The 22408-nt window shown below is 38.9% G+C and overlaps 1 protein-coding gene across 5 annotated transcripts in view; it reads right to left on the reverse strand.

Annotated features, from left to right (window-relative positions):
- LOC113987950 (mitogen-activated protein kinase 10) overlaps nucleotides 1-22408 on the reverse strand; it is a 103535-nt gene that overhangs the window by 17937 nt on the left and 63190 nt on the right. For all 5 annotated transcript variants that reach the window (XM_027721114.2, XM_027721115.2, XM_039391029.1 and 2 more), the window contains 2 exons: nucleotides 10933-11115; nucleotides 8609-8733 (listed from right to left, as the gene is read on the reverse strand). In XM_027721114.2, coding sequence (XP_027576915.1) covers nucleotides 8609-8733; nucleotides 10933-11115 — 308 coding nt within the window. The remainder of the gene's footprint in view (nucleotides 1-8608; nucleotides 8734-10932; nucleotides 11116-22408) is intronic.

The following is a 22408-nucleotide window of genomic DNA, read 5'->3' on the forward strand; positions in this document are numbered from 1 at the left end:
GTTGTAAAATTCTGCCAACATAGAGAAATGTTTAAAAGGAATATTTTTAACATGTGATCTTTCTGTTGGAATCTCTCTTCTAACGGATATCAGATAACAAGTGTAGTGGTTTGGACTTTGTTTTCCCCCAGAGGCTAAGAAAAAGTGGTAGACCCCAAGGGGTGGAAACCCCTGGAAGTTTTGAAGTTTTGCCCAATGGGCACTCCTGCAAAAATGTCAACATATCACAAGCACCGGAAAAGATGAGTTGTAGTTTTTGTTGTTGGAGAGGTGGCCGTGTTGTAGAGCCACGAGGAAGGGGCTCTGAGCCCCTCGGGGCCTCTGGGGCCTCCCAGCCCCTGGCTGGGGGGGACTGCAAAGACTTGGAACAGTGTTAGACTGGGTTAAGTGTTTGTGGTTAAGCTGGGAGATGTTTTCTCCAAAGTGGGCAGTGGAGACAGAGCAGAAAGCAGAGACGCAGCGTCCAGAGACTCCTGGCTAAGAGCCAGGACAGATAAGACCTGAACCGGAGGAGCAGCAGAAACAACATGCAGCACCGCAGAGAAGACTCCTGGAAGGAGAGCTGAGGAAAAGAGAGCCAGCAGCTGAGAGACAGAGTTCTGGGGGTGAGAACTGTACCAGACCCCCCCCAAACTCCTTGAGACCCCTCTTGGAAAAGAGGGACATGGACTCCTATTTTGGAGAGCAGTTTTTACTCCTGGAGGTACCAGACCGTCACGAAGACCCCCTGTGTCTTCGTGATATGACCGTGGTGGAACGACCTTGTCTGGAGTTACGTAGCCCACGGAAGACCCCTTTGCCTGCGTCAAGGGGGCCGAGGGAGCTTGGATACCTCCCTCGTGAGTGCTGGTAGAAATCCAGCCACAGCTGCTGCATGCATGTGAAGGAGAACCTGCTGCCTTAGAAGAGACTCCTGCCTTGAGACTGGAAGGGATCTGTCCTTCTTTCCCTCCTGGACTTTTATTTGGAGGGGAGAAGAGATCTGGTCCATTGTAAATACATATGTCATGGTAGAGATAGTTGTGATTGTGTGTATAATGTGTTATAGTATTTATTTGTACAGTCATTGTAATATATTCCCTTTCCCCATTCTGAGTCTGGCGTGTTTTGTCTGGAAAAACCCATCTCACATTAGGTTGAGATGTGGGAGGGGGCTTAGACTAGGGAATTGGATTTTGGGACTGTCTCAAACCATGACACAAGCAATAACTGCAAGTACAGTAAAATCTAAGACAAATTTTGAAACCACTTAACAGAAAACATCATATCATTATCTATGGCAAATTTTGCTACTAGATTTGTTTCCATGGAATGGAGCAATATTTTTCCCAAGTAGGAATCAGTATGAGATTACTCAAAAGGTTCCAAAATGAAATAATTTATAGGTGAAGAAAAAATGTACAAGATTAGGGGCAATTGTTTAGGATTTAAACAGCAAAAATTCTTCTAAGATAGCATCTACCAGAAATGTGCAAGCAAATATTTTTGGCCAAACAATACTTGGTTAACTTTTTATGAAATACTGTAATTGAAAAACCAAGGGGAGGAATATAAAGCAGTTGTTATCTTGTGTAAGAATATCACTTTGCTACAGATAAGTGGGTATCTCTCCAAAATTATTTTTAATGCCAAGAATATGAAAGGAATTAGACTGGAGACCAGGCAGCTCAAGCCAATGCAATCCTAGAAAACAACCAGCACAACTGTTCTGCTGGACCTCATACTAACAAACAAGGAAGGCCTGGTTGGAGATGTGAAGGTTGGAGGCAGTCTTGGATACAGTGATCATGAGATTGTGGAGTTCAGTATCCTGTGAGGAGGAACCAGAGCAATGAGTAAGATCACAGCCCTGGACTTCAGAAGAGCTAACTTCAGCCTCTTCAGGGACCTTCTTGGAAGAATCCTGTGGGAACATAACCTAGAGGGAAGAGGGGTTCAAGAGAGTTGGTTAATATTCAAGGATCACTTCCCCTAGGTTCAAGAACAGTGCATCCTCATGGGCAAGAAATTGAGCAAAAAGGGCAGGACACCTGCATTGATGGAATCATAGAATCAGAAAACCATAGAATATCCTGAGCTGAAGGGACCCACAAGGATCATCAGTGTGCAACTCCTGGCCCTGCACATGGCCATCCCCAGGAGTTACACCATGTGCCTGAGAGTATTGTCCAAATTCTTCTTGAACTCTGGCAGGCTTACTGCCGTGACCACTTCCCTGGGTAGCCTGTTCCAGGTGCCCAACTACCTGGTGGGTGAAAAGCCTTTTTCTAATATCCAACCTAAACCTCCCCTCACATGACTTCAGACCATCCCCTCAGGTCCTGTCAGTGGTCACCAGAAAGAAGAGATCTGCGCCAGCCCCTCCTCTTGCTCTCATGAGGAAGTGGTAGACAGTCATATGAGGTCTCCCCTCAGTTTCCACTTCTCCAGGCTGAACAAGCCAAGTGACCTCAGTCGCTCCTCAGAGGCCCCACAGTGCATCCCCGTGGAACCCCACTAGTGACAGATCACCAATCTGATGACACCCTACTGCTTACTATTACCCTTTGTGCTCAACCCATGAGCCGACTGCTCACCCATTGCATGATGTGTTTATCCAGCTGTGTGCTGGACATTTTGTCCAGAAGGATACGGTGATAGACGGTCTCAAAAGCATTGCTGAAATCCAAAAACATTACATCACCTGGATTCCTTTGATCAACTAGGTAGGTTAAAGGGTTGTAAAAGGAAAGTACGTCTGACAAACAGGACTTTCCCCTCATGAAGCCATGCTGGCTGTGACCAATAACTGCATTGTCCTTAATGTGACATGTCCTTAAGGTGTCCTTAAGAATAACCTTTTCCATAATTTTACCAGTCACTGAAGTGAAACTGGCCTATAGGTTCTGAGGTCCAGCTTCTTGCCCTTCCTGAAAATTGTGGCAACATTAGCCAGTTTCCAGCCAACTGGGACCTCTCCAGATTCCCCAAACCATTCAAAAATCATTGAGAGAGGCCTCACAATGGCATCAGCCAGCTGTTTGAGTATTTTCAACAAGGAACTCCTGTCAAAACTCAGAGATAAGCAGGAGATAGACGAGGTGGTAGCATGGACAGACCACTTGCAATGAATATAGAGATGTTGTCAGAATATGCAGAAATGCAACAAGGAAGGCCAAGCCCTATTTGGAATTAAATCTAGCTAAGGATGTCTGGAATTAAATCTGGCTAAGGATAACAAGAAGAGTTTCTTCAAATACATCAACAACAAAAGGAAGAAAAACTTCTTTACTACGCTAAAGCAGGTGTCTAGGAATCCATTCTGTTCACAATTCGAACAGTTTGGGATAAAAAGCCAGTGACCTGCATATAGACAGCATCACAAAAACGTTAGGAAAGATATGAAAACTTAAATATCAGATTTGGGATTTATTCAAAGATCATCTCAATGAAGAGCAAGGAGGTATAGCAACTTCAAAAAAAAGGTAGCTACGTAAATTAAAACATTGTCTCAAGCACAGTGTTTTCAGACAGGAAAACAGAGAAGTTAATGTGTCATCAGGGAGATACTGAGATTACCTACAATAAACAGGATAGTCTCTATGTAGACACAAGAGACACTGGAAACTTCCTTCCTAAAAATAAAACAAAAGCAATTTGAGGGAGAAAAGGTATCGTGTGTCTCATTTAGTCATGATAATAGCACAAATGCTGTTATAATAGGTAAAGTAAATATTATAACATGAAAGTAATAAATATAATAATATCTGTTTAAAAGTGGATCCGAGATAGTTTCTGCATGTAACTTGCAGGAAGAAGGAATCTTTAAATGAAATATAATACACAGAAGTAAGGTCTATATGTTCCTATTCTGATTTTACAATAGATTTGCTGTGTAATATTAGTAAATAATACTTTCACCCTTTGAACTCTAGTTTTCCTACATATAAATTAGGTGTGAAGACTGACAACAGATTTCAACAGTTCCTAAAATCTTGGGAATTCCACAGAATTATAAACATACATTATCTGCATTTTATAATTTTTTTTAAAACAGATATTTTACTTGGTTGAATACAGAAATTATCTTAACTGTAACGCTCTTCAGCAGAGTGTTAAAAGAGTGCTTCAAAATAACTGCAGATCAATTATGTGTTCTCTGGAGAACCTAACACTGTGACTTCATTATCAAAGATACTGCAGCAGGCTGAATGTGCTCAAAAGAAGCTGGCTAACTATGTATGTTAGACATAAGAGTCACCTCTAAACCCAAAATCTAGCTCACCCACTCAGTCCACAGGTAAGCCTAAAAACTGTGCAAGGGTTCTAAATGTCGATATAATGACTGCTTCAGAGCTATCCAGGGCTTTGGATGTGGTTTGTTTTTATACAGAAGTCTGTGGGAGAGTCACAGCACTGTTTGTGTAGCCTGCTATGAGTGAATAGCAAATCCCACATCTAATAACATACTGTCTTCCTCTCTGTATCAGGGAATCATAACATGGCATTTAAGGCCAACCAGAAGAGTTTAATGCTGTTACACATTGCAGGGGAAAGGGTATTGCATTCCTACCACTTCCCATTTGTGCACAGTGTTTGCCCATTAGGAGACATAATAGTTTTATTGCCCCCACTCAGTCTCCAAAAGATCATAAACTTTTAATAGACTTATAAAAAGGGACTGTAACTGTCTCTCTAGTCTGGACAGAGCTATTTAATCTGTTTTCCTCACATTTATAATGCTGTAAACCTGGGCAAACATAGAGGGTTGTTACCTCCAGGTTAAACTTTGACACCAAATTCTCTGCTTATTCCCTGAGCTGACTTCAGTGCTCTTCACTGCCTACTCCAGCACACACTGACATTTAATGACATTGCAACAGCTCACTTCAAAATTCCTGTCACATTAAATGCTCTCACTTACCTGTCCTCCTAGGCCTCCCAGTGAAGTGGACAGTGTACAACAGATGCCTGGCTGCTTTTGATGAAGCCATTTACTGGGGAGATGGAATAATCCACCTAGACAGGTGGAGTTAACTAACTCCCCCCCCCCCCCCCCAGTACTACACTCACTGAAAATGTCATCTTGTTTAATACCTCCATATCCTTATTTCTGTGTTATCCCTACTGTACAGGGCTATTGACAGCGGAAGGAATCCTGCCTCATGTTACAATATGGGAGGAAAACTTAAAAAACCCCAAAACATCCCTCTACCAAACCTTTAGCTACATGATGAAATACTTCACTCTGTGTAAAAGTACTTATTAAGTGATACAATAAAAAATAGTGCAGTGAACGTGGGCAGGGGTAAGTCACTGCAGGCTTCTAAATTCCAGTGGGGTAACCAGGAAAAATAGTAGGCTGTTAAGCACAATGCAAGGGACCAAAAGCAGCAACTCCATCACTAATTTTCCTGTTGCTCTCTTGTCAGGTTACCTGGCTGCACACTTGCAGGGCAGTCTGTGAGGGTCACTTCACAGAGCCTCGTCATGCTGCAAATCTAACATTAGTGAGCCAGATAACCACTGTGAGGTTTTGACACGTCATTCAAATACTACCTCTTTGTGCAGCTGTACCCTATTATAACTTCTGTGGTTTTGTTCATTAAAGACAAATTCACAATCAGATTATTAAGTGAGTCAGCAAAAGTGTCTGCCTCTCAAACAGCTCATTTGTTGGATATTTTTAGATGAGTACCTACTCCCTGCTATAAAGTTGGCAAGAGCTAACAAAAATACAGGAGATGACAGTCATTTCCCCCTTGCCCATGGCATACCTAATGCATGGCATTAGGGAATGTTTTTACTGAATTTGATCCTGACTCTTCTGCAACTGTAACAAGGCAGATGTTTCAGCAGAGTATTTATTGGAGAGACATGGAAAGACTCTTGTGATATCAATTCAATTCTTTATCCAATTTGTTTTTTAATATAAGATTGCAACAAGTAACACTGAAGTATAACAAAGAAAGTTGCACAATGCAGAGCCTGGGTTTACAGCATAATATTAACTGCTCCAGAAAATTGTAATCATTTAAGACATTGGATGTAAGTGCTAGAAGATACTCCAAGAGGTTTCTGGATGTTTTCCTAGGTTCCCTGGTCCAAGCTCACAGATAGATGGACAAAACCTATTGTGCACATCAACACAGCTTTTTCTAAGAGGAAACAAGTTACCTCATGCTTGAAGCTCTAAATCACTTTTGTTACGACCAAACAAGTTTACCACAACAGGTACCTTGCTGCCTTGTAAAGAACTAACAGCCAGTCAGACATCAAGTGTTCAGCCAGAAGTGCCAAATTGGAACACAAATGCACAAGTAAAGGTTTCTTTCCACTGTAACAACATCTACTCTTTGTAGACGCACTGCCAGTCAGTAGCAGTCCCAGAACCTCAGGACACTCTTCTGAGGAAGAACAGAAAGCCACTAATCTCCCATGAATCTGTTTGAGAAACTTATTCCATCATGGAGACAACACTGATGGAAAACACTGACTGACAGCACTTCAACAGCTAAATCAAGAGGCAAAGAAAATCCAACTGAATTAGGTTTTCTTCAGAAAATAATTAGTAAATGATTCACAGCTAACCACTGAAGGTGTGTCAGTGTGAACAGATGGATATTTATAATTTAATAAACTGTTAACTATGAAAAGAAAGTCTTCCAATTTAACTTTCCCTCCAAAAATGAGGCTGGCAAAATAATGAGCGCTAAGTGAAGCCAGGCTCTTTCCAGAATTCCCAGCACTCTGACAAAATACATCGAATATTAATCCCATGTTCTTCTGTTTAGACACTGTACATGACATAAACCTTCCTGTTTTTTGACCTGCTATGATCCCAAGAGAAGAAGGGTCTCTGTACCACAGAATGATTGGTGACAAAGCAATTCAATAACACTTCACTGTCAAAGTATGACGAAAGTATTCGTATGAGTCTGTAGTGTGTTATTGACAAGACATAGCACATTTTGGAAGAGAAAACTTTGAAGCTAAGACAGACAGAGGAAGCAGCTGGGGATGCTCATGCTGAACTCATATTAGCTACACAATAACTGTGCAAAGAATCAGGTGGGCAAGGAGAACAGAGGGTTACCTAAAAAGAAGCAATTTAGACAAAGATGCAAAGTACAAATAACTGGGACAACACTGAGCACTTGAACATTTAAAGGCGCTGTTCCTTCCTCATAGGATGTCCTCTGTTCTTTGAGGTACTATGGAAGCAATGACAGTTTGATTTTCTGTAGTTATTTACTGCAATAAATGTAATGAAATGCAAGGCAAAAATTCAACCTCTACTTCAATCTGAAGTACAACTAAGAGCATACATTTGGAAATTGGGCAAATCATTACAACAAGATATCGACTGTACCCAAATTCCCTTCCTGTTCTCCATCAGAAGTTAAATTCACAGGCAAAGCATACCTATAGAGGGAGCCAATTCTCAGCTCTGACATCAAGAGTAGTTCATAAAACTGAGTTAAGAAATGCAAGGAAATACAATAAAAGTGTCTGGCAATGAAATGAGATGCCTGGCAATTCCAAAGGGATGTGAAAATAAAATGTATGTACCGGGGGTAAAATATTGCAGGGTATCAAATCTTTAGACTTACAAACTTTTTTCTTCAAGAAAACTAAAGAGGACACAAACTAAAGATTCTCTAAATAGCAGAACCAAGCCCTATAAAGCACTGATAAGTAACATCCTCTGCAAAAATCCCACATGCTTGAAATTTGGTGGGGGTTTGTGCATTCTATTTAGTTTTGAAGTTTACTACACTTTCAAGAACACAGACTTAACTGGAGCACATCACTAAACAGCAGTGATTTCATTTTGCAAGGTCTTCAATTCCTACTGTGGTTAAGATTTCTAAACCTGTTGAAATACTGAGCTCTTTTTTTCTACATTTCATGCACAGTATTCTAGAGCACCTCTGTATTTATACCTATACCTATTATACCATGTCATTGATGTGCTGACAGATTGCACTTATTCCTGTCAACACCGGCCTCACCAAGGTGTACAGAGAAGTGTCTAGAGCATGACAGGATTATAAGGAAAATTCCATTCTGTTTGCATACAGTGTACATGATACTGTACATTGAACTGTAGCCCAGGAAAACAAATGAATCCCTGCTTCATTTTAAGAAAGAATTTATGTCTGCTAAGATTTTTCTCAATGCTGACTTCAGGATTTTGTATTGTTTTGTTTCATTCTCCTCCTCTCCACATATATCCTTGAACACAAACATAGGAAGTGATGTTTGCTATTTTCCACAAGGAAAGGTTTAGAGAGAAAGATAGTATCTTCTGCCAGATTGAGTTCTATAACTATAAAAAACAGATGAGATACTGGGTTCAAAATCCTTTCTTCATCTTGGCCAGAAGAAAGCAGAAAATGGCTTCATATGCTTGAAGTGTTTTTGCTTCTCCCATCTATTATCAGTTAATCTAAAAAGAAAGATATCCTGTCCCTACAGATCTCATTTCACATAAATCCCAAGATCACCACAGTCACAACATCGTTTCTTTATAGCATACTCCTTATCACGCTGCTGTAAAGCAGCAGGAATCTATGAATCACATTTGCATTTAGCAGCCTGAAGTAGAGAGTCCCGCCTCACTTACCGCCTCCACTTCTGCTGGGTCATACCAAACATTAATGTATGGATGCTGTAAGGCTTCATCTACTGATATTCTCTTGGCCGGATCAATGACCAGCATCTTTGATAAAAGGTCCCTGGCTTGGCTGGCTAGAACAATGAAATCAGAGAAACAGTGTTAGTACAATATAATCACTGCCTCCAGAGGAGGGTTAATTGGGTTGGGAAAATAACAATGGCACAACCCTTTTAGAGACTGTTTGTATGTACTTCTGCACCCTTGCCTTCTTACAACAAATGTTCTTCAGTAATCATTTGAGGTTGGATTCTTCAGGAACGTGCCAACATCAGGGCTGCACACTGTAAGTTCCCTAACAAGCTTCAGTGAGATTTTACATGTAGGCACATTCCATGTAGAGGGCTGAATAACATACCCAAGAAAAATGTCTCGATGTATTTTTGATTATTACCGAGATCTGAGAACCAAAGTTCGCATAATGAAGTCTAAAATCATGGCATTACCAAATCAAAGCCTGATACTTACAGGTACTCTTACACTGGCTCAGAAAAACATCTAAACTTCTCTGCATGTTCTAGAATTTTTCGGCTAGCTTTTTTCATCCATTAAAATTACATATTTTAAAGTATAGATACTAGGCTAATCTTAGGGTACTCCATTAGAAGCAATAACTTAAATCTGTAGCCTTGGATCAACACACAGTGGTACAGAAGTGCCTTGGAACTGCCTTGTTTGTCCTGCATAACAAAGTTTAAATTAGTGGGACACATCCTCCTCCACTACATATCTATATATATGTGTGTGTGTGTGTGCACATATATATCTATATATCTACACACATTGAGTTTTAAGTTGCAGCATTGATTTATTTTATGTGATAATATATCCCATTGTGCCTGTCAGGCCACAAACTCATCCTTGTATGACACAAATGTTTTTTTACTATCTGGAGTTTGTAACAAATACAATACCACCTAAATCCATGTAAAAAAATTATGACAACATATATTTCTCTTATTATGATACATGTGTTCTAAACTCTGATGCTCAAAATTATTTGCTGTGTAAATGAAAAAGACAGTGAAATTAAAAAAATTGTAAAGAGCAATAAGTGCAAAAATATTATTAGGTATCTCATCCCACATGGGTGAGTAAAAGTGAGATCTAATTAAACCACTAACATTACATTATGGTGAAATATTTGGGCAGAGCATGGGATGATACAATGCTGCACAAGCAGGTTTTTTTTCTAATGTACTGTTTCTTGTTCTGTGACTATACCTTAAAAATTGGCATTCATGACGCCTAAATGTATATACTTTCTGTATCCAAAAGATAACAGCACTGTTTGACAGTCATTTCTATTCATTAACTGCAAACCCAGAAAAATTCCATTATTCAATTGTGTTGTAGTAGGAGTATGAAATTCTGCGTATCCAAAAGCATCTGCTCAGACCTTTCACTTTGCTCCCAGAGCCAAGACAGCAGCTTGGCTATGAAACAGTTGTTAATTGGAAGAAAATTCTGGGCCATGTAATGACATGCAAATTGCAAGCAATTGAAAACTGTTACATGCCACTGTAGGAGGTGGCTCCAAGTACCCGAGTGGTGCACAACTGATAAACAGCACAAGTTTGCAGGGGGTCCAGAGCTGTGACGAGAAATCCTTTCTACGCTAAACACACATTAATCGCTCTTTCTAATTGAAGGTCAATGCCCTGTTCAGTTAAAAAGGACTTCAATGTATGATTAAAATCATTGTAACTTTTCTTATACAGGACATGTGTAGTCACATTGCAATTAAGTTCTCTTGTTCACATATGCTAACTGACCCACAGCATTTGTTCAAAAGAAGTAATCCACTCATAGTGGATATTAAACCTCAGCTACATCATTTTGGCTGACGTTACTAATATCTTTCTATTTTCTAGTAAAGGTAGAGTTATGGAGCAGGCATCTGGCTGATCTGGTATTTTACACCTGAAAAAAACCAGTGCAAATTCTGAGATCTTCCAATAGAAGTTTTACTGCTCCTTTGTATCACAAGTTCAAGAATAAGAATACAGGAACATCTCAGTTCCTCATGTTACAGAATCATCACACGGAACACCACAGGGATAAGCTCAGTGCTTCAGTGATTAAGTTCCCTTGGCTGCCCAAGCACCAGGATCTCCAAAAATCATTTCCAAAAGCCTCTCAGCTGAACAAAACTCATGCAGTCATTTGTCCCTGCAATTAACTGCATTAAATGGGAGTGCAACTAGAGAGAAGAAAAATCCTTCATTGCACTGTAGCTGTTGCATGTGAACCACATCCCTTTTCAGACATACCTTTGAGTTTGTTGTGTTCCGAGTCAGCTGGGAAGAGAGAGTCTGGGAAAAGTTTGGGGAAAGTGAGGCCAGCATACTTGGGTCTGTTCTCAACGTAGTTCCGTACTGTCGGCTGCAGCTTCTTCATAAATTCTGGACAGGGTGTTCCCAGCTGCTCAATAACTTTATTCCACTGATCAATATCTGAACACCAGTAGTTAAGGGAAACAAAATGCAAACCCCAGTGTAGTCTCCTGACATTTCTGCTTGTGTTCTCTGAGAACCCTCAGAGGTGTTTAGTTCTCTTCATGACATCTTTACAGTCACTACCTTTCGTTCTCACTATGCCTCCAGGTCCCACAGCCTGCAAAGGGGAAAACTCTCTCGCACAACAATACTTACTCGAGGGCATTGTGCAATCCTAAGACCACCACCACCACTACAGGAAAACACACAGCTTCCTCTCTTTGGGTCAATGCCTGTTACTTTTTTTTAAAAACTTGCACTCTCCTTTTTTACATGCAGGTGACTGCCACTGTGTCACCTTGACCACACAAGCGCAGCCTGGAGGAACAACATGTGCACCTGTCCTTTCTGTTCAGTCTGTAGAGAGTGAGATCCAGCTGGGTTAAAGAAGTTCTGCACAGGACAAAAGTCACCTCCAACTCATCTGCTTCGCACTTGTGTGTTTACTCTCTCCAATAACTTCATTGGTGCTAATTTTTCTGATACCAGCAAACCAGCAACCCCCCAAAAATTTTTGTTTGATTTTATAAGAATGCGCTGGGACTCATTTTCTGTAGAAAAATGATGCACAGGTGTAGGCAGGTGTTTCTCTTTCACTGAAAACAAGACATCTACATTGTTAGACTGATACTGACTAATAAGAAACAGGCTCTAACACTTAAAAAGAAATTGTATTACAGGCATTTTGTACTGAGCTTTTTTGTTGTTCTGGTGTTGATTTTTTAGTTTTCTTGAGATAACAACTAGGCACCTGATAGGTGTTATGTAGGTCTTCCAGTCATGTTCAGAACAAGACTTACTGTGCCAAAAAACCACCTAAATTATCGTACAAATTACTGTGCAAATTATCAGTACCATCTCTGCATCACACTGCCTATTTCACAGAGCTAAGAATTTGATGACAACACGGAAAAAAAGGGAGTACATGCAGCCATTGATGCTAAGAAATACGATTAAGGAAGTTTGATTAAGTACATATTGGAAAGAAAAGGCTTTTAAAATACAAACATTGAAAGTATTTCAGCACAGAGATTTTTTTAAAAAAATTATTCTTCTAAGTTATTATTGTTATGAATGTCATAAGTGTGAAGTCTTGCAAATACTAAAGACAGTTCCTTACAATCTAGGAGAGAAATCAGATCAACAGAATGAAAATAAAAAGAAAAAAAATAAAGTTAAGCCAAATCCAGCTCTTGGTTGCAGTAGCAATTTCAGATCGAAAAAAAAAGTGTTTTATTTTAGGGAAATGGAAACAGTATTTTCACATACTTTGAAAAGTAAAGATAGGCTTAATATGGATTCCTCTTAACTGTCCTATTTGAACAAAAATCAAATAATTAATTTAAAAATTTCAGGTTTACTAATCAAAAGTGTTTAAAGGAATGAAAATTATTTAGTCATGTGCTTTAAGAATTCCAAACCAGTGTTTTAAACGGTTTTATTTTCAACTGAAAAAGGTTGCTAGAAACAGCAGTGGTTTGCAAAGATTTTTCTGAATAACCATTATTTTTTTAACTAAAGCAAAGATTTATGTAGGAAAAAAACCTCCCACACACACACTACATAGATTGTATGTAGTTTAACTCATATTGTCCATGAAAAATATGTTTTTCTCAACAGAAAATCAAAGAATTGCAACAACACTAAAGTTATCCAAGACTACAGCTGCTCAAAGAGTAGCCTGAATATTTCATTAAACATTTTATTAAAAAATAAAGTGGTTTGACATTTTAAACTTGTATTCAAGTTAAAACACCTCAGTGACTGCTGGCTGGACTATTTCAGAAGCAGGCCTTTCTGAGCAACTTCGGAATACAGAGTGTGTAAACGCTTTGCAGAAAAGACCAGAGAATACAGAAAAACAGATGCTGTTAGTTGTGCCAGGAGAAGCTAAATGGGTGAGAAAGTCGAGCTATAAAATCATCACTGGATGATTTTATACATTATTTGTGTAGATTGACTGAAGGCCATTTGATAAACAGTGAGGGTTTGCTTCAGGACTTGCTTCAAAGCAGTCATCAGAGGCTTACACTTGTACAGAGCTGGTTAACCATTGCTCGGGCATTTCATGAAGGCCAAAAAACTAAAAAAAAAGCTCTGTGGGATTACCAAATTTAATGGGACTTGGACATGCTGAGAGGGAAGGTGTAATAAGATGCTTAGACATGAGTAATAAGGAAAAAAGAGTACAAGTTCCCAGAATAGGGCCTACATGGTGGGAACCACTGACAACAGTGACAGAGAGGGGAGAAGGAAAATCCTTAGACAATGGTCCAGTGCCCACTGCACACATTTCTTCTAAGCTGACAGAAAGGCTCTCACTAAGAAACAACAGACAAGTGAACTACCACCCACAACTGGAAGATTTTAAGAGAGTGAGTCATCAGTGCAAAAACAAGAGCCAAAGCCAAGGGAAGCTGGCAGAGCCACCATATTACACTCCTTGACTAGGCTTGTTTTGCAGGAGGACAGCACTGGAGGTTTTGCAGCCCTGGCTTGCACCAGGAGCCAAAAGGTCAGGCTTTATATCACAGCAACTTCAGGGATTGGTTTTGAGTAACTGAATGATCTGAATGGATAGTCATGCTTCTTTACTGTATTATTTCTGACTTATATTGCTCATATACTGCCAAAACTCTTAAATAAAATACATTCATATATATTTATACACACACACACACGCAGACTGACATGATGGAGCACTCAGGACTTGTTTTGGTCCTATTAATATCAATAACAAAACCATGCCCAGCGAAAGCAGGTAGAGACAGACCATTTTTTAGTCAGATGGACACACAGATTTTCTCTCTAGTAATGTTTCTCCAATTGCCTAAACCTTACTATCAGTGAATTATATTCTGAGATCCAATACATGATCCAATATATGTAATAACATCCTTTCCAAATACTGGTCCAGCTCCATTTCACTGTAACATTTTACACAGTCACCGTTTGTGATGTATCTGTGGTAAACCCAATGATGAGAAGTTGTACCCACCATGGTACAAGATTTAAAAAAAAAGGAAAGTATTGAAAAAAATCTGAGGTCCACATATTGAAGCAAAGATAAGCAGCTTTCTCTAGCTGGCAGTTAGAATTAACTTCAGCAATTCTTCAGGGAACAAATGAAAAAATATATAGAAAATATATAGAACAGTCCTAATGTGAATCAAAATCTACTGTAGGTTACATTAACCAGTGAGAGATTGTAACTATAGATGTTATTTGCATATCAATTGAAAAAATGGTAACTACAAGTTAGTGAACTCGTAACTCTGACAGAAATTTCCCAGGCCAAAAAAAGATTAACCCGTATTTGAGCAAAAAAAAATTTTAAATAAGGAAAACAGAAGATTCTGGTTTTCCCTTGAAATTAAACAGATGCTGGACAGACTGAAAGTTGGAAAAAATTACAACCCAGAGCTCTGGGAAATTATGAAATGTCTACTTTAAAGCTATTTGAATCACCTCAGCTGTCCCTTGCCCCAAGCAGGATCAAGGAAAATGTGTCAACTATTCACAATAGCATCTGGATAATTTAAGACTGAAGAGGGGATCTAACCTGGATTTATTAGCCTGCCTCTGGCACTAGCACTGTAACATTTTTACTAACACTAAGGTGGCCATACAGAGTTACTGCAAAGATTTAAGAAAACATTTCTGAAATGTGTATCTTTTGAATGAAGATTTATCATTGAGGCCTCAGGTTGCTCCAAGCTCACCAAGCTCTTGCACTCTCATACTGTCCTAAGGATTGTTCTTCCTTTGCTTTCTAAATACTCGATTATTTACCTGGAAAATAACCAGAAGCTGAACTGCAGATTAAGCGACATATTTTTCTAAAGCAAAGGTATAAAATTTCTAAAGGGAAAATAATATTTTGAATTAAGAAGAAAATGTTTCCATTGGAAAAATAAGATTCCACAATAAAGTCATCTATTTAGAGGTACTGGCTGAAAGTTTATCGGTATTTATGTTTCTGTGTGCATTGATGCAATGTATTTCAAAAGTGTGAATTAAGGACTAGCATTTTGTTCACCCAGTTGGCCTGCAAAGTTCAGATAAATGATATTTCTGCAAGTTTCCAAACTATAAGGTAATGGAGCTTGCCTATAAGAAAAAATTTGCAATACTTCTTGGTCTCAATCAGAACATATTAAAAGCATTTCTACAGAGTACAAAGTAATAACTTGCTAGTAGAAAAATGAAATTTAAACAGCAAATTACTGTCTTTGTACCTAAGCTGCCTAGCCTCCGAAGAACAATAATTTTTCTTTTTCTTTCTCACGTTACATCTTTTTAAATCATAGTGGGTTTTTTTGAGTGAAGGATTATATTTTGTTATGTTCAACAACAAGGTTTTGCATGAGGGGTTGATGTTTGCCATAGCATGTTTTAGCTGTACTGTGATACAAATAACTTAATGGAATCATTCGCTTCTCCTGAAAACGGAGCCTGTTTCAAAAATCTTCCTCAAGCAGTATCTAGGGACTGTGATGTGGAAAACACTAGAAATTCTGTAAAAATACTTGCTTATAACAGAGCTGTTGGAATTGTGCTGGACAGTGGTGGTGATGGTGAGGAACCATGCTTCCCTGCCCAGCACACGGGACTGCACTTTCTTCACCTATTAATCAGCAGTTCTGCACGAGTTTTACTCCACTGGAGCAGCATTTACTCTTTCTGGCTAAACGTGCTGCTTCTGGAGATAGAACTAGGGCATGTCAAATCTTGCTTTTTTTAAGGTAGGCATAACAAAACCAAAACTGACACGGGGCGTTTCCTTTGTAACAGACAGACAGACATTTCATCTCTTTTCAGTCTCAAAATCTTGAGGGAACCACATTTCTAATAATTTTCTCCTTAAATCTGCACATTCCACCAACAAGAACAAGAACTGCACTGCTTCAGGCAATTTTTTTTATGCCACTAACTCAACAAAATTAGAATAATTGCTATGAACAGCTTTGTATTTTTCCCTCCCAAAGACCAAATTGTGGCACCAACTGCAAAGCTGATAGCTCAACTAATTTTTTTTTTTAATTGGACCTTTCTTTCTAAAATAAGACAGTTAAAAAACAAAAGAGCTAACTAGTTTCACTGTGGGAGACATCAGTGTCACATTCATATTTTTTCCACAGTCCCACAATTTACATACCGATCTCAACACAATTCACAAAGACTTTACATTTACAAATGCTACCATCTGACAAGATAGTAAATGAAGAGCATTTTCTGTGTGAACACTTTGAGAAGAATGTGGCATTTGTAAAAAATTAGAATGTAACAGAAAACACTGTGCAATTGGAATAGTAGTTGCTATTTATATTCTATAATAGAACATGTGGTGATAATAAAAATAATGTGTAGCACAAATAAAATGACTTCAGAAAACTACCACTGATCATTCAGAAGTTAGGAGATAATGGTATTAGTTGTGCAGCTGTCATTAGCTTTTCAGGTGCACATTTATGACAACATTTTAACTAAAATTTTCAAACACTATTGTTTTTTAGCTGGCACTTCATTCAGTTACTGACCATCTGTGCTTACACAGCAGCAAGCAAATCACAGAATCATACATCTTGGGTTGGAAGGGACCTTAAAGACGACCTAGTTCCAACCCCCTTGCCATGGGCAGGGACACCTTCCACTAGGCCACATTGCTCAGAGCCCCATCCAACCTGGCCTTGAACACTTCCAGGGAAGGGGCATCCACAAGTGTTACGATCTATGAGTATTCCAAGGTTACAAGTGTTTATAAGAGCCTCATAGGAGTCTGTATAGGAAGTAGGATCTGAGTGATACAGTAGAATCCTAAAATAAGTGTTTCTCTTGTTCTTGTCAGTGAAGTTGGTATGGGTTTGATCAGTGCTTCCAAGAACACAGTTTGCTTCTCTATCTCAGATTTATCTGCAACAATTTGGATAAGAAATCAAAAACTGGACTCCTCAAGCACAAAACATAGTAAACAAGTTCCTGGAAACTGTAGGGTTGCTCCTATTTCTCAACCACGATAAAACAGAACCATTCTGTGTTTTAATCTGAGTAATTATTCAAAAGCTCTTTTTGTCCTTTCCGAACAAGTTTTTCTTACAGTTCATGATTACTCAACTTCACAATGTTTAACGGAAGTCAAATGTTGGCCTTGAAGTTCTGCAAGAACACTCAGCTGCATACATCTTTCTATATATTCATCTATCAGTCTATATCAGCTGAGTCAACTCTGGCAACCTGCAGCTCAGTCTTACTCTCCCAGTCTTTTACATCAGTTCTATCTCTACATTTCCTCTGACTTCCAAGAAGCAAAAGTACTACACATTACTCAAAGGATGGAAAGTCAGCAAAGAGAAAAGGCTAAATAAGAAGGAAAATAAAAAAGCTTCATGTGAAAATATATGCAATAGGTCAGTTGTCAAAAAGATAACTTCCTGTAATAGGAAACTTATTAAGACCATTTCAGATGAAGAATACTTAGATACCCATCCCATGAAGACTTGCTTCAGCAATGCTACATATTCAGGATTTATAAAATGTGGTGTCTTCTGTAGGTCTCAAACTGTTCTTCTATGGAAGTGATTGAAAATGTGGCTGCATAGCATTTGGTCTTGACAGCTATCTCCTCTATAGCATACTTCCTTGAAAATGCATGAACTGATTTACATTACTGGATATGAGCAAGTGTGTTCTCATTTTCCTTATATTTGCATACAGATGGTAGCTTTTCAAAAATAAAATTATAAGCTGCTAGCACATTGTCAAAGTTCAAACAATTTGTGTTTAGTACAACTGTTTCTAGCAGAGTTCCACTGCTGTATTGAATGTAATTAAGTAGACAATGGACCATCTCTCGTCCATTTAATAGTACTCTACAAGTATTGGGAATGGTTTTTCTCAGCCTGGGCACTCCTTTTTTTTTTTGGTGGTTTCTCCATGAGATCTCTGTTTCAGTATAGAATCACTGGCCATTGAGAATGGATGCTCATTAAAGAAAAACACACCAAAAAAATTACTTTTCAAACAGAGTATCATTCTCATCTCAAATTTAAAGTAGAATTAATTTTTTGTTCAAATACACAAATCTGCTTTTCCTACGTAGTTTATGATTTCTAATGCAAATAATACACTGAAAAATACAAAATATTATTTTGCTTACTGTTGTAACCAAGAACTCTGTACTAGTTCGACCAGGTAAGACTACATTAGACTTTCATGCAAAATTTCTGCAGTTTCTGTGTCATTTCTCATGAGTTCAGATTTCTCGACAAAGAAAATGTGCCAAGAAATTTGTTTTTAAAACGTTTGCTACAACAGTTTCCAATAACCTGTTCTCTTCTTATGTAGTCAGAACAGGCCCTGCATCTTCTGCATAAAGCAGAGAAAGCCTTACGGTAGTTATTGAGATCTTCTCTGGTGCCCACAAAAATAATTTTCCATTCATCCTAGAAAGTATAAACTCACCTCTAAAAAGAGATTGTAGTCGATGCTATAATGACTTGTGTACACATAGAGCTGGACCAGCTACAGTGCATCATCTAAGAGTTCTTTGTAGATCATTCTGACTCAATACAGCAGCATTTATTTGTGGAACCCAAGACAAAGTTATTAGGCAAAATATGTATAATCAAAAGTATTTTCAGAAAACTACCTAAATTTTGCCACTCTGCATTTCACCAGTAATTCAGTTTAATTTGGTGTGAAGTTTGTAAGTGAACTACCTCTATGCTTGAAAAGAGTCTATAAAAAAGTGAACTAGTGTTGGGTCTCGAAAAAAATGGTTTTGTTTTTGTTGAAATGAAATGGCCATCAGTATAGATTAAAAAAAGTCCTTCAAGGATGTTGATGGTTTACAGTGTTTCTGTCTATTTTCTTCATCTCACACTGGTCATATTCCTGAATTTCAGAGAACTGGTCTCAACACAAGGTCTGAAGGAGTGAATTTTGACTCTGACTGTGAGAATCTTTAATGATCTTGGCTGTCTTCCGAAATTTAGTTGCCCTTCCTGAGCCCTGTTTATCTTCTGAATTCCATAATATGGTTTTGAAGTTCTGCCCAGTATTTATTCAGCAGCTCATCAAATCTGTTGATGGCTGGAGAACTTCCTCTACAAACACATCTGCTGCTGCACCTGGCACTGGCTGAAAATTTCAAAAGAGCTCTGGTAAGACTGATGCCTAGTGACTTCTAAGAGAAATTCCATAGAATCATAGAATTTTTTAGGTTGGAAAAGGCATTTAGGATTATCAAATCCAATCGCTAACCCAGCACTGCCAAGACACCACTGAAGTCCATTGAAGGTGGCCTGGGCTGCAGTGATCTCGTGGAACTTGCAGTCCTGAGGGATATGTGTCAGGCCAGGAGTAAAGTCAGGATCCTGAATTTTGGAAAACTAACTTCCAATTCTTCAAGGAGATAGTCAATTGGGCCCCTAGGAAGCAGCCCTCAGGGTCAAGGGGGCATAACAGAGCTGGCACATCTTTAAGGACATTTTCCATGCAGCACAAGAGCTGGCAATCCCCAAGCACAAGAAAACATGAACATCTCCTCACTATTCCAGTATTTACTTGTAGTATTCCTCTCTGTTTCTAGCCTTTTAGAACCTTCTGTGGTGGTGCACTTCTGTCTCTGTAACGTGTACAGCTGGATGCACGATGATGATGTACCCAGCCTAGAGGTAGGTAATGCATCAGCATTATTAAATACCTCCTAAATGAATTGTAAAACTGTGCATAAAACCTCTGTGCCCCAATCTCTCTGACCTGCACAGCGTGACTGCAGTTGCAGAATAAGGCTGTGTGATACCTTTGGCAGACACCCGTGGTTTATACCAAGAGAAGCTGACATCATGTTAACCCCACACCTCTGTACTGAAACATATACTTGTCTCCCTAAGCTTTCCCAGCTACAGGATCTAAAGGCACATTCATCCTTGTCTGCCCAAAATGCATTCAGAAGTTTAAAAAAAAATGTGTAACTACCACTTTCACAGCTCACCAGAGGACTAAGGCACCTTCTCAACTCCTTCAGATCACTTATGCAGTGATGAGAAAAGAGTAACAGTTTCCCTCATAAGATCTTGAGAACACACAGAACAAAAGTCAACTCACAGGTACAGTCAGCTTTTCATGCTGCTTCTGAGGCAACGCAACACACCATGTTGCCATTTTCTCCTTGCTCGAGGCACAAGCATATCCAAGCTTCATGATAATAGGGATTTTTTTTTGAAACCAGAACTACTGCTGTCAACCCTGAAAAGAAGTTTCATGTGAAATTAAGAAAAAAAAAAATAAGGCTTTAGCTCACAATTAACTGCATCATATACATGCACCAAAAATGGTAGAGAAACAGTAAAATTTCAAGGATCAGTAAAGATCACGAGGATTTTGGACACTGCAAACCATCCTTCACAATTGGGAGTTTAAAAAAGAAGAGGTGGGTTCTGTTCTCAGCTTCATCCAAGTGATTTCAGTGAATTCAAATGGATTACAGGAGTGGTACAGAGCTGCAGCCTAGCCAAGCACTCCATTCTGCACTTACTCTGAGGCATTTTCTGCTTTTCTGCCTGTGAATTTTGCTACAGAATTTTTTAAGTTAGCTGAATGGACCATTTAGTTGTATAAACAGTAACAGTGTCAAATGACCTACACTCCTTAACCACTGGAAAATGGCAAAGAGTAAATTTTGCAGTCAAATGTATGACTGACAGTGCATTTCTCATGAATATTCAGTCTTTCAGCTTCAAAACTGCTTTTCATAGTTATTTATGCATAAAAATTGACACAAATTAGTATTAAATACTCTTCAAATCAGAGTGTGGTTGTGAAATGAAGCACTGCCTATTAAGAAAAAATTGCTGATAGCAGATTCTGGTACACTGCCAGTCTTAACCCATTTTACATCAATTTTATGTCAAAGAGGAAACTTTTTTAAAGAAGCAGATATCTAGTTACTCTTGCTCCTACACTTAAATATATCCTTAAGAATGCTGCCCTCAAGCTCTTAGGGTTTATAATCTCTGCTGATGGAATTATACAGCTGCCTAACTCATCTGAAGAAATAATCCTTTCCACAGCAATGCTAAGCATTTTCTGTGCAGGGGTCAGGAAGATGCCACGAGGTCATCAGTCTCAGCAGCTTTCTGACCGGTTTTCAGCTGCACAGATGGGCAGGGGAGCCAGAAGTGCTGAACCCCGGCTGGTGGCTGCTGAGCAGCAGGGAAGAGGTGGGGGAATGGATTTGGAGAAGAGGTGGCTTTCAGGAGGGATGCTCAGCAGCCTGAAAGAAAGCAGCGGCATCATTCTCTGTTCAAGGAATAGACATTCATGGAACAGCAGAAGAAAAGCAGAGTGGTACATAAAACACAGTGCAAGTTTAGCAGAGTGTTATAAATACAAATGAAGAATGTGAACTCAATTACAGACCAATCCCAAACACATCAGCAGCTGGTGGTGATGATTTCTGTGGAGTTATTGCAATAATAGAACACAATGGTTTAATTATAGAGGGTTTGTGCTCTTTCTTTTTAACAAGTATGCAGCTGTATCAAAGAAACCAGTTTCTGAAGTGCTATTAAAGACATATTCAATTCTTTTTGTATTTATTTGGGGGTTTCTTTAAATGATACCTTACAAAATGTAAGTCTATGAACATAAAAACAGTTCCAAGTACTGAAGGATGCTAACCCCTACACGTAAATGTCTCACTCCACATTCACAGGAAACACAAGCACAGCCTGAGCCAAATCTTCCAGAACACAAATAGGTGCTAATGATTCCCATTACCACATAGAAGGCAAAGGTTTACTATCACATATGCAGAAGATATGTGCTCCAGATCACACGAAAACACAAGAGAAGTGTACTGTTCACTTCATACACATATGCCCACCCAGCATTTTGGACAAAACACAAATTAGAATCTCACTAGACAGGGCTGTGAAAATATTAATGACATAATTGCCTCCTTTCATTTCTTTAATGCTCTTCAGATAATACTTATCCCACATTTTGACTAAAATATTGAAACCTTTAAAGTGTGAATGAGGCCACAAGTACTGAATTGAATTGATATGTGTATACACACACACAGAAGCGTACATGCACACACATTCAGAGAAAGTAACATGAAAATGAATAATGCCCAGAAACTCCTCTAAGTACAGAGTTTAGATTAGGAGGAAAACTTGTACACAGGTCATCTCCATTTCTCATTTTCATAATCCTACGGACCATGAATGACTGGAGTTAGACC

The sequence above is a fragment of the Pipra filicauda genome, unplaced genomic scaffold (assembly GCF_003945595.2).
Source record: "Pipra filicauda isolate LSUMZ 115617 unplaced genomic scaffold, ASM394559v2 scaffold8_size5757611_pilon, whole genome shotgun sequence".
In the NCBI taxonomy this organism is placed as follows: Eukaryota; Metazoa; Chordata; class Aves; order Passeriformes; family Pipridae; genus Pipra; species Pipra filicauda.